At 45.0% G+C, this 12,206-nt stretch overlaps 1 protein-coding gene across 4 annotated transcripts in view; it reads right to left on the bottom strand.

Annotated features, from left to right (window-relative positions):
* AP3D1 (adaptor related protein complex 3 subunit delta 1) overlaps positions 1-12,206 on the bottom strand; it is a 203,587-nt gene that overhangs the window by 171,319 nt on the left and 20,062 nt on the right. For all 4 annotated transcript variants that reach the window (XM_040323311.1, XM_040323319.1, XM_040323328.1 and 1 more), the window contains exon 2: positions 932-1,027. In XM_040323311.1, coding sequence (XP_040179245.1) covers positions 932-1,027 — 96 coding nt within the window. The remainder of the gene's footprint in view (positions 1-931; positions 1,028-12,206) is intronic.

The raw sequence follows: 12,206 nt of genomic DNA, 5'->3' as shown, positions 1-12,206 counted from the left end.
AAAAAAATTAACAGAAAAAATAACTAACTTATTTTTTTTCAAAAATGTCGGTCTTTTTTTAGTTGTTGCGCAAAAAAAATTAAATCCCAGAGGTGATCAAATACCACCAAAAGAAAGCTCTATTTGTGGGAACAAAATGATACAAATTTCATTTGGGTACAGTGTAGCACGACCGCGCAATTGTCATTCAAATTGCGACAGTGCTGAAAGCTGAAAATTGCCTTGGGCGGGAAGGTGCGTAAGTGCCTGGTATAGAAGTGGTTAACCATGGGTGGAGGCACAAGGACATTTCCTGGCTTAGGCTGGCCATAGACCGTTCAAATCTCGGACAATTCAGCAGGAACTGGCTGCGATTTAAACTGTGTGTGGGCAGGTTAAATGTAACCGATCAATCAACTTGGGTACAACCAGCCTGCCGAATACACTTGCGAATATTGCTAGCGGCTGCTATAGCCACTAGAAATAATCACGGTCTTCTCCGGCAGGGTTGGCTTCCCCCAATGGTAGCAAACAACTGGTAGCAGGAGGGATTCCCCTATAAGCACTGGCTGAATTGATGGGGGAACCGTGTGAATGTCTTTCCTGCAACCCGTAGTTGCAGGAAAAAAATTTGCACCGGCTAAGGCCTGCCTTACAGTAATGCTGAAGTTGAAAAGGGGAGTGTGATATTTGCATTGGGACTACTGTGTTGGAGATAGGCGAAATTTATATCTGGTACAATACGCTGTTGAGCCTGGAATGGGGCACATGGACATTTCCAGTGAAAAATAGGGCTGTAAGGGAAATCACAAAAAGTCAGTATTTTGTCCCTACCATTCAACAGTCGAGCACAATTCTGCAAGGCCAAAGAGATGGAATTTTTATTTCGATTTTTGTATATAGTGGTGACAACATGTTAAATGGCATAAATATGGATAGAGTAAATACTCACATATGTCAGCTTACAGACGGCATTGGCTTTCACTGCAATATTATCCTGTTTAAGTTCTTGCTTGATTTCATCAATGCAGTGAGAGATGTATTTTGCCTGTAAAAACAATAAGGTTTTAACAAAGTGGTGGATATTTAAGGCTAAACTGATATTAACCTCCCTGGCGGTATGATTCTGTCAGAAAAAACATGCTAAAAGCGGTACCATTATTTGCAAGGAAATTTGGCGTTTTATATTGTAGGTCTGTAATTTTTAGAAATAACTCACTTAAATCTGACCAAACAAGCTTCTATCAGGCATCCCGGGTATGACATTTTTTTAAAAACAAAATTATAAATTATAATATAATAAATAATTATAAATAATTATAACAAATAATAATATAATTATAATAAAAATTATTCAATAATGTAATCAAATCAAAATCACTGAAATTTGCTCAGTTGCAGAATTGTTGCTGTCATTATTTTTTTTTTTTTATGACGAATTTCCCCACAAATCGCTATCGCACAATTCTGCAAGTGATTATAATTTATTATCGCTGTTTTTTAGCTGATCTAAAACTATTTTTGACATAAAGGGACACTTTTGGTTGCTATGGACAATCTACAGTTTGCAGGGAGAAAGAAACGTTTTTATTATATAAAATGACATGCATGACACAGGACAGACCACTAGGGACAGGGGGGGTGTGTTTTTTTTACATACAGTACTGTAATCTATAAGATTACAGTATACTGTATGTAAGGTGTTTGTTTACTTTTTTGAATTTGGCGCCGTTCTCCGTCCCCGTGCGTCGTAACGTCGCAGGGAACGGAGATCGGCGTCACACGGAGGCACTGTGTGAATCGAGCGAGGTCCTGCTCGCTCACACAGCGCGGTGGCATCGCTGGATCCAAGGACAAGGTAAGTAAACCAAGCCTGTGGATCTAGCGAGGCAAGCCCGAGTCTGACTCGGGGTTACCGCTCGCAGCAGGAAAATCTAACCCCGAGTCAGACTCGGGAATACCGCCAGGCAGGTTAAAAAAGGACAGCAAAAAAACTATACTACTTTTATTAGCTGTTCATTATTTGTGCAGATAGTTTTAGTGGAATTTAGGGTAGTAATACTACATGAATTACAACAGGTCAAAGCAACTTGTATAGATCATTACACCTGGCTAGGACAGCATAAATATGCATAGTAGCAAAGTTCACATTTTGTTTTATCTACTGTTCACTTGTTAGTCTTCGGGTCCCCTGCACTGCCATGTTTACTTTGGGAAACCAGCTGCGACTTCCTGCTGCTTCAGAGCTGGCTTCCCACTGTGCATGCGTGAGCTGCACTTTATAAATGGTCCCACGGCCTGCAAAAAAGTGAGAGAAGTGAAGGAAGAGGAAAAGTTGAACTTTCCCCCGTTCCAAGATAGTATATTTGTACAAAGCTAAAACTAAAATAAATGCACACCTGCAAAAAGAACACATAGTATGTGCATTAGTTTTTTTTCATAGGTGCCTGAAAAGCATTTCACCCATGATCAGCAGGTCAGGGGTTCGATGCAGGACTCCTGCAGACTGTCAATATAAGCGGTATCTCTAATGGGCAGGCAGTTATACACCGACATGAAAAAACAATGAACTACCCAGAACGTTCATTGAGAACTACAAGCCGACAGCCAAAAAATTCCTTCCTGATCCCCGAGAGACAAATTGGATTTACCCTGGATCAACTTTACCTACAAATCTTAGTACTCAGTTATATTCTGTACATTTAGGAAAGTATCCAGGCCTTTCTTAAAGTAATCTACTGAGCTGGCCAGAACCACCTCTGGAGGGAGTCTGTTCCACATTTTCACAGCTCTTACTGTGAAAAAACCTTTCCGTATTTGGAGGTGAAATCTCTTTTCCTCTAGACGTAAAGAGTGCCCCCTTGTCCTCAGTGTTGACCGTAAAGTGAATAACTCAACACCAAGTTCACTGTATGGACCCCTTATATATTTGTACATGTTGATCATATCCCCCTTAATCTCCTCTTCTCAAGAGTGAATAAATTCAGTTCCTCTAATCTTTCCTCATAGCTGAGCTCCTCCATGCCTCTAATTACTTTAATGAACAAAACATTTGCTTTTTCATTTCATTATCAAAGCAAGGACACATTTTTTCACAATACAGCAACCAGCATAGAAACACTGTTTGCGTGCAATGACAGAGCAAGCAACAGGATCTGTATATGTGCGATTGGGTATCATTTGTTCTCTTGACAATGGTAAGTAGTCATGAAATATTCATGGAAAACTCTTGTCCTTTTAACGTTCGTGAACGGAGAAAGGACTAGCAAAGTCTAGTAGAAGATCAGCCAGTGCCTTACCAATATAAAAAAAAAAAAAAAAAAAAAAAAAAGCTATAAGCTCAGTAACATTTCCACAAGTCACAAAACACAACCTTGTATATAGGAAAAACACCAATGTTAATAAAATTCTTACACAACTTGCCATTGTAAAATTACATACATGGACAAGCTTCCCTTTTAAAGCGGCGTTCCAGCCTTTTTGATGTTTATTAAAAGTAAGCAGCTACGACCCAGCTTTCTATATACTACACGCTAATGACATCCCAACCCGTGTGTACAAGAAGTCAATCCTTCGACACCTTTTTGACGCCGCTAAGGCATGCATTCCACTTTGTTGGAAATCCCCTGACCCACCGACCGTGGCAATGTGGCTGCGGAAGGTGGATGACATTGGAAGGCTGGAAGACCTGACTCTATCAAATCAGGACAGACAGGAAGCCTACAAAAATACATGGCAGCTGTGGAATGTATACAAATACTCAGATGAGGGACAGACCCTCAGAGGCCCGCCCTAAAACTACTTAAAGCTGACCGATGCCCTAACTTAGATAAAAACAGAAGCGACGAACCAGACTCGCTGCAGATGGGTCCGCAGGGCATGTGAGACCGGATGCGTGTGTCCATGCTCGCGGGACCTCCCCCCCCCCCCCCCCTTCCTAATACTCTTCCCTTTCCTTTCTCTTCCCTTTACATCAGACCTCCTGGGGGGAATTTCCCTACAGGGCATCACCCCCCCCCTCTATTTCTAACCCCGAACTATCTCTCCGGAACTGTTACTGTCCACTAGTCCCCTTTCTACCTCCGCTTGGTATCTCTTAGAAAACAGGAAAAAGTAGGCGTGCCCACGGATCCTGATTATAAGATTCGGATGAGTATATATCTGTTTAACCAAAATCCACTATGCTCAAATGTTTGAACTTACCACTGTATGTTGCACTTTTGTTGTGATCCGTGCGGGACCGCCCGTTGTATTGTATAAATAAAGAATTAAAAAAAAAATAAAAAAAAGTCAGCAGCTACAAAAAGCATAGCTGCTGGCTTTTAATAGACGCTTACCTGCGCCACTGTCCAGCGACGCTCCTCTCCGCCGGCGCCTCCATCCTAACTGTGGGCACACGGCCGTGACAGCTTTCGGCTTCACGACCGAGCACTCACTGCGCGAGCTGCGTTGCGCTACCTGATTGGACAGGCGATCGCCTGGGACTCGTCACGTGTCCCAGGCGATCGCCTACTGGGAGGGGCGCCAAAAGGCGATATGACGTATCGCCTTAGCGGTCCCTGGGCAGAACGAGGAAGTGAGACAGCAAGTTCCACTCCTCCTGAAGCCCCCACTCCCCCCCCCCCAAAAAAATGACATGCCAAATGTGGCATGTAAGGGGGCGAGGAGTGGATTAAGCAGAAGTTCAGTTTTTTGGTGGAACTCCGCTTTAAGTCCGATGGACTTGTTTACACACGATCGGATTAGCCGGCGTAGGACATTTGTTGACAGAAAGTTTGTTTGTTCACACAGCGAACATTTGTGCAATGAAAAAGCGAAAAAGTTTGTCCGATGGAGCGTCAGATTGTCTGCAAAAACAGGTCCGTCGGAGGTTTGTTGTCAAAAAGTCTGATCGTTTGTACAGGCCTTTACACTGATTAGTCAGCATAGGTGTTAAGAAGGGGGTGGAGCCTTTTTAAGATTTAGGTATAGACTGGAATTCCACTATTAATGGCTAGGTTAAATAAAAACACATATGTTGACCTGCATACAGTGGGGATCGAAAGTTTGGGCACCCCAGGTAAAAATTTGCATTAATGTGCATAACGAAGCCAAGGAAAGATGGAAAAATCTCCAAAAGGCATCAAATTACAGATTAGACATTCTTATAATATGTCAGAAAAAAGTTAGATTTTATTTCCATCATTTACACTTTCAAAATTACAGAAAAAAACAAAAACCTACGTTAGATCTACCGGTAACGGTATTTCTACGAGCCTTCCAGGACGGCACACCAGAGAGATAAGGGCTCCTCCCACAGGAAACACAATCAATTGACAAGTTTGTTATAAGTTCCCACCCACCCCCTTGCTCCTCAGTATTTTATAAAGTAATCTTGAACTGGTTCACAAGGGGCACCCCATTGGTACTTACCATTTAGCATATAGCTTACCTTTCTTCACATAGGGTGGGTAGTAGGCCTGCCGTCCTGGAAGGCTCGTAGAAATACCGTTACCGGTAGATCTAACGAAGGTTTTCTCCTACGCCTTCCAGGACGGCACACCAGAGAGGATATAAAAAGGACCTCAGGCCTACCTCAGGGTGGGACCACAGCTTGGAGGACCTTCCGACCGAAAGCCAGGTCTTGCTGTGACAACAATTCTACACGGTAGTGTTTCAGGAAGGTGTGATGACTTGACCAGGTAGCCGCACTACGGATCTGGTCCCAGGAGGCACCTGCTCTCTCCGCCCAAGATGTCGCCAGAGATCTGGTTGAATGAGCTTTGATATTAAGTGGAGCTGGTTCTCCTGCACACTGATAAGCCTCTGCAATAGCTTCTCTAATCCATTTTGAGACTGATGGCCTTGAGGCCTGCAATCCCTTCCTGACTCCACCATAAAGGATTAGGAGATGGTTAGATTTCCCGAAACTTTTGGTTCTCTCTAAATATATAAGAAGACATCTTCTTACGTCCAAACAGTGAAACTTAAATTCCTTCTCGTTCTTTGGTTCTGAACAAAAGGACGGCAATATCATTTCTTGCGTCCTGTTGAGTAAGGATGCTACTTTAGGTAGGTATAAGGGATCTGCCCTAAGAGTGACCCTGTCTGGTTGCACCCTAAGAAAAGGCTCTTTCATGGACAGAGCTTGCAGATCTCCCACCCTCCTGGCTGTAGTAATAGCTAACAAAAAAGCTAATTTTAACGTAAGGAACCTAAAGGAAACTTTCTCTAAAGGTTCAAAAGGGGGCATAGATAATGACTCTAATACCCTAGTAAGGTCCCATGGTGGACAGAAGCTTTTAAGGACGGGGGACATTCTTTCCCTAGCTAGTAAGAACCTCTTAACTAGGTCGTCCTTCGCTAATCTTTTATCCAGGTACACAGAGAGGGCAGCTACCTGTACTCGCAGGGTGCTAACCTTAAGCCCGGCGTCTGCTCCATCCTGGAGAAAATCCAGGATAACCGGAACCGACTGGGAAGACTCTAGTCTTTTTCTACTCCAGGTCTGGAAAGTTTTCCATATTTTTAAGTAGATCTTTCTGGTGACCGGCTTTCTACTTGTAAGGAGAGTATTAATCACCTTTTCTGAACAACCTTTTTGTTTCAGAATCTGGCGCTCACTAACCAGGCTGTTAGCTGAAAGAACTCTGGTCTCGGGTGAAACACTGGACCCTGTCTGAGAAGATCTGTCCTGGCTGGGAGTCTCAGAGGTTCTGCTACTGACATGAACCTCAGATTCGCAAACCATGTCCTCCTTGGCCACCATGGGGCAATAAGGAGGACCTGACCGGGGGACTTGCTGACTTTCTGGAGTACCCGCGGAATTAGCGCCAGGGGTGGGAAGGCGTAGGCTATTCTGAAGTGCCAGTTCTGGGACAGCGCGTCCAGGCCCTCGGAGTCCCGTTCTACGGAGGTTGAGAAGTACCTGTTCACTTTCCTGTTCTTTCGGTTCGCGAACAGGTCTATGTCTGGTTCGCCAAACTGAAGAACTAGGGCCTGAAAGACCTCGGGATTCAATTCCCATTCCCCCTGTCTTAATTGTTGGCGACTGAGGAAGTCCGCTTCTATGTTGTCTGTCCCCTTTATATGTATGGCTGAGATGGAGGTGACATTTTTCTCTGCCCAACCCAGAATTTCCATGGTTAGTTCCAATAGGGGACCGGATCTGGTACCGCCTTGGTGATTCAGGTAGGCCACTACTGTAGCGTTGTCTGAGCTCACCTGGACCTCCCTGTCTGTGACATCTTGTTGGAAGGCCTTCAGGGCTTCTCCTACTGCTCTGAGTTCCCTGGCATTGGAAGATTGACGAGCTAGGAGGTAGCACCATCTTCCTTGGGCTTTTTTCCCCCCCATGTGGGCACCCCACCCCCATGTGCTGGCATTCGTAGTCAATTTTACCAGATCCCATTGTGCCCAAGGTCGACCTTCCCTTAGGTTTTGGTGACTGGTCCACCACTCTAGGGATGACAGGACCTGAGGGGTGAGTAAAATCTCCTGATCCAGGGATTCCTTCTTCTTGTCCCAAGAGGACAGAAAGAAAAAATGGAGTATCCTTGCATGTAATTGGGACCAGACTACTGCTGGTATGGATGCCGACATTAAGCCTAGGACTCTCATAACTGACCTCCTGGGAAGTCTGGGGGAATCTCGCCAGATTCTCTGCTGCTGACGCAAATTTTTTTATTTTTTCTTCTGGCAGGAAGAGCGTCTGAAGCCTGGAGTCTATAGTGTAGCCCAGAAATATTTTTACCTGCTCTGGTATGAGGGAGGACTTCTCTAAATTGATAATCCAGCCTAGGCTTTCTAAAAACTCCATCACCCTGTTGGTATCCCTCTGAACCTGTGACTCTGTCTGACCGGAGATCAGTAGATCGTCCAGGTATGGTATAAGGCATATCCCTTGAAGATGTAGGAAGGCTACTGCCTCTGCCAGTATCTTTGTAAAGATTCTGGGGCTGGAGGTTAGGCCGAAGGGTAGCGCCCTGAACTGCCAATGAAAGATTTCCTCCCCTACCACCACCGCAAACCTCAAAAAGGCCTGATGGTCCACGTGAATTGGCACGTGCAAATAGGCGTCTTTCAGGTCTATGGTTGTCATGTAGGTTTCCTTCATGAGGTTCTTTCTTACTGAGTAAATACTCTCCATGGAAAACTTCTTCTGTTCTAAAAATCCGTTTAGTTTTCTCAGGTTTACTATCAGGCGGAATTTTCCTGATGGTTTCTGAACCAAAAACACGTGGGAATAGAACCCCCGGTATTGCTGTTCCACTGGCACTGGTGTTATTACTAGTTGCTCTGCCAATTCCTGAATCCCTTCCAAGAGGGCCCTTCTTTTTAGGGTATCCTTGGGGAGCTGCGTGAGGGTGATCATAGGGGGGGGGAAAGGTGACAAATTCCAGGCGGAACCCATCCCTTATAAGCTTGTGTATGTAGGGACTGTCTGAAATATTTTCCCACTGTTGTACAAACTGGGACAGCCTCCCCCCTACTTTGACCTTGGCGTCACTTGGTCTGTTTAGCATCAGCCTTGGCAGAGGGAAAGAGCAAGTTATTCTTTTTGTTCCCTTTGCCATAAAACCAGCGCCTATTGGGTTCTCTTTTATACTTCTGCTTGTTTTGCCCCTGGGGGCCTCGAAAAGTCTTCTTAAACCCATCTTTCTTAGGTTTCACAGGGAACTTCTTTCCCTTTTCTGAAGACCTAGCTAGGACATCATCCAATCCTTGGCCAAACAGAAGTGAACCCTGGAAAGGGAGTCCACACAGTTTTCCCTTTGATGTGACATCCCCATCCCAGGCCTTAACCCAGATAGCTCGCCTGGACGAGTTTCCAAAGCGGCATCTGCCAAGTATGCGACAGCTTTTCCTATCAAAGATAGAGACCCCAAGATTTCCTCTGACTCTGTAAACTGGCCGAGGTGTTCTGCCAGTTTCTCTACCCATAGGTCTGCATTCCTGGCTACACAGGTCGCAGCTAAGGCTGGGGCCATAGAAGCTGTGTTAGCCTCCCAGGCTTTTCTTAGGAGTGATTCAGCCCTACGATCCATTAGGTCTTTAATACTGCCAGCATCTTCAAATGAGAGGTCTGACTGTTTAGTGACCTGAGACAGGGCCGCATCCAGTTTTGGAAGTTTAAAGAAAACTTCCCCAACTGATTGGGTGAACGGGTACTTCCGTTTCCAGGTTTTCTGAGTGGTCAGTCTCCTTTCTGGATATTTCCACTCTTGTAGGATTATTTCTTTTAGAGATTGGTGAAGAGGGAAGACTCTATCCTGTGTTTCACTGAGCCCCCTATACACCTTATCCTGTGCAGAGGTCGTTTTAGGAACCTCTGGAATCTCTTCAGTGGCATAGATTGCCTGAAGGAGACTGTCCACATCCTCTGCTGAAAAGAGGAATCTTTTCAATTTTCCTTCCTCCTGAGTCTCTATCCTCCTCACCCTCTGAGCTATGTCTAGTGACCTGGCTCATGACCTCACTTTCCTCTTCCTCCTGATCATGAGAAAAGATCTGGGAGGGTAGGAAAGGGGTACTGGGTCCTGCAACAAGCCTTCCCTGAGAAATCGAAGTCTCTCTAGGGACCGGTTCCTCTGTGCTAGGGCCTGTGGCTGTTTGTGTAGCCGTCTCCCTGAAAGCTCTAACCGTGGCCAACATTTCAGACTGCATTGACAAGAGAAAATCTTTCATCATGGCAGCTGCCTCCTTCCCAGCCAACTGGTTAATACACTTGTGGCAGAAGGGTTTGGTGTAGGATTTTGGGAGCTTATCTTTACAGTTTCCACATTTTTTAGAGGAACTACCACTAGCAGATGCTGAGGATTGAGCAGAGGCCCCCTGGGTTTCGCCGGGAGATTCTGTTAGAGAGGGAACAACAAATAAAACAACCATGTTATTTCTTCCCACTTCTGAGCTGCAGGCTGTACTGGGGAGAAAAGAGAGAGAGAACGAGGAAAGCAGCCGTTACCAGCTGCATCCTGCGACTCAGGAACTCTCACTCTCCCCTTTTCTCCCTTTCCAGGAGGGACTGTACTCACCGACCCCCGATCTGGATTTGGTAGCCGCAGCGCTAGTCTTCCCTTCCTCTTCCATCATGAGGAGGTTGACTGGGTCCTTGGCTTGCCGGTACCTGTTGCAGGGTTTATCCGCCGCCGACCCCACCGCTCCACGCTGCCCTCCACGCCGAAGCGTCACTTCCGGGTTGCCGTGTAGGGAACGTGCACTCTCCGGTGACGCGCTTCCTGTACCTCCGAACGAGGTCTGGAGCGCAATGCTCCTCTGCAAACCCCCCCAGGAAGAAGAGATTAGCAGCGTGGTGGATTTTTGTGCAGAGGGACGATGGCTTTTTCACCACAGCTCAGAGCGTCCATGCCTGTCTTTGTGGCGACCTGTGAGCGACCGAAGCCAACAGGTCAGTTCAGCTCTCCCCGGCCTCCCTGAACCTGCCTCAACAGGGGTACCCTTCGACCTCACCGTCTCCAGGTAATATAAAACAACAAACGTGCCGCTGTGTTCGGGAGAAACACAATCAAAATACTGAGGAGCAAGGGGGTGGGTGGGAACTTATAACAAACTTGTCAATTGATTGTGTTTCCTGTGGGAGGAGCCCTTATCTCTCTGGTGTGCCGTCCTGGAAGGCGTAGGAGAAAATGGCGTCTGCAAAAGTTTGGGCACCCTGCAGAGTTAATATCTTGTACTGCCCCCTTTGGCAAGTATACAAGAACAAGTCTCCTGCGCTCTGATATTTTATAGGGAGTACTATGAAGTAGTGCAGTTCAATTAAAAGTTATCATCTAGAGTCTTGCAGCCCTCCTCAGAATCGTGGGAATTCATGAAACTATAAAAGAGAAGAAAGAGAGCGGAGGGCGCACCGACCTCGTGTGATACTGATAAAATATATTTATTCCAATAGTAAAATCAATGGTTATACTCACAAAATTGGAGTTAAAATCAGGCTTTAAAAATAAGTACAGCAGATGTCCAGCATCATCAGTGGAACACGAATAATCGTTTGAACCAATCAGTAGATGTAAAAGCTGACGCGTTTCGGGGGCGTACCCCTTTCCTCAGAGCTAACGTGGTCTGCAGTGCTCCAAGATTTTCAATTATGTTGAGGTCAGGAGATTGTAAAGGCCATGGCAAAAACCTTCAGTTTAAGCCTCTTGATGTAATCCCCCGTGGATTCTGAGGTGTGTTTAGGATCATTATACATTTGTAGAAGCCATCCTCTATTTAACTTCAGCTTTTTCACAGATGGCATCAAGTTACCATCCAAAATTTGCTGAAATGTTATTGAATCCATTTTTCCTTCTACTCATGAAATGTTCCCTGTGCCACTGGCTGCAATACAACCCCAAAGCATGATTGATCCACCCCCATGCTTAACAGTTGGACAGAGGTTCTTTTCATTAAATTATGTGCCCTTTCTTCTCCAAACGTACCTTTGCTCATTCAGGCCAAAAAGTTCTATTTTAACCTTATCGGTCCACAGAACTTGTTTCCAAAATGCATCAGGCTTGTCTATATGTTCATTTGCAAAGTTCAAACGCTGATTTTTGTGGTGAGGACGTAGAAGAGGTTTTCTTCTGATGACTCTTCCATGAAGACCTTATTTGTACAAGTATCTCTTTATAGTGGAATAGTGTACCACAACTCCAGTGTCTGACAGATCTTTCTGGAGGGATCGTGCAGTCAAACGTGGGTTTTGAATTGCTTTTCTCACAATCCTGCGAGCTGTCTGCCTGATATTTTTCTTGGTCTTCCAGATCTTGCTTTAACTTCCACGGTTCCTGGTGACTGCCATTTCTTAATTACATTCCAAACAGAGGATATTGACATCTGAAAACGCTTTGCTATCTTCTTATAGACTTCTCCAGCTTTGTGAGCATGAACTATTTTCAGTTTTCTAGACAACTGCTTAGAAGAACCCATGGTGCCGATTGTTGGGGCAAGGTCAGATGAGTCTGGGCATTTAAAACCTTTGAGATTGACATTACCTGGTCTTCCCAGACGATGATTGAGAACAATCCATGACACTGGCAGGTCTCAGCTTTGCAAAGGGGGCAGTGCATGCTATAAATTCTGCAGGGTGCCCAAACTTTTGCAGACGCCATTTTTTTTATTTTCTGTAATTTTGAAAGTGTAAATGATGGAAATAAAATCTAACTTTTTTTGACATATTATAAGAATGTCTAATCTGTAATTTGATGCCTTTTGGAGATTTTTCCATCTTTCCTTGGCTTCGTTATGCA

The sequence above is a fragment of the Rana temporaria genome, chromosome 1 (genome assembly GCF_905171775.1).
Source record: "Rana temporaria chromosome 1, aRanTem1.1, whole genome shotgun sequence".
Lineage (NCBI taxonomy): Eukaryota > Metazoa > Chordata > Amphibia > Anura > Ranidae > Rana > Rana temporaria.
The sequence above is the reverse complement of the archived record's forward strand: the minus strand, read 5'-3'. Positions and strand labels throughout refer to the sequence as shown.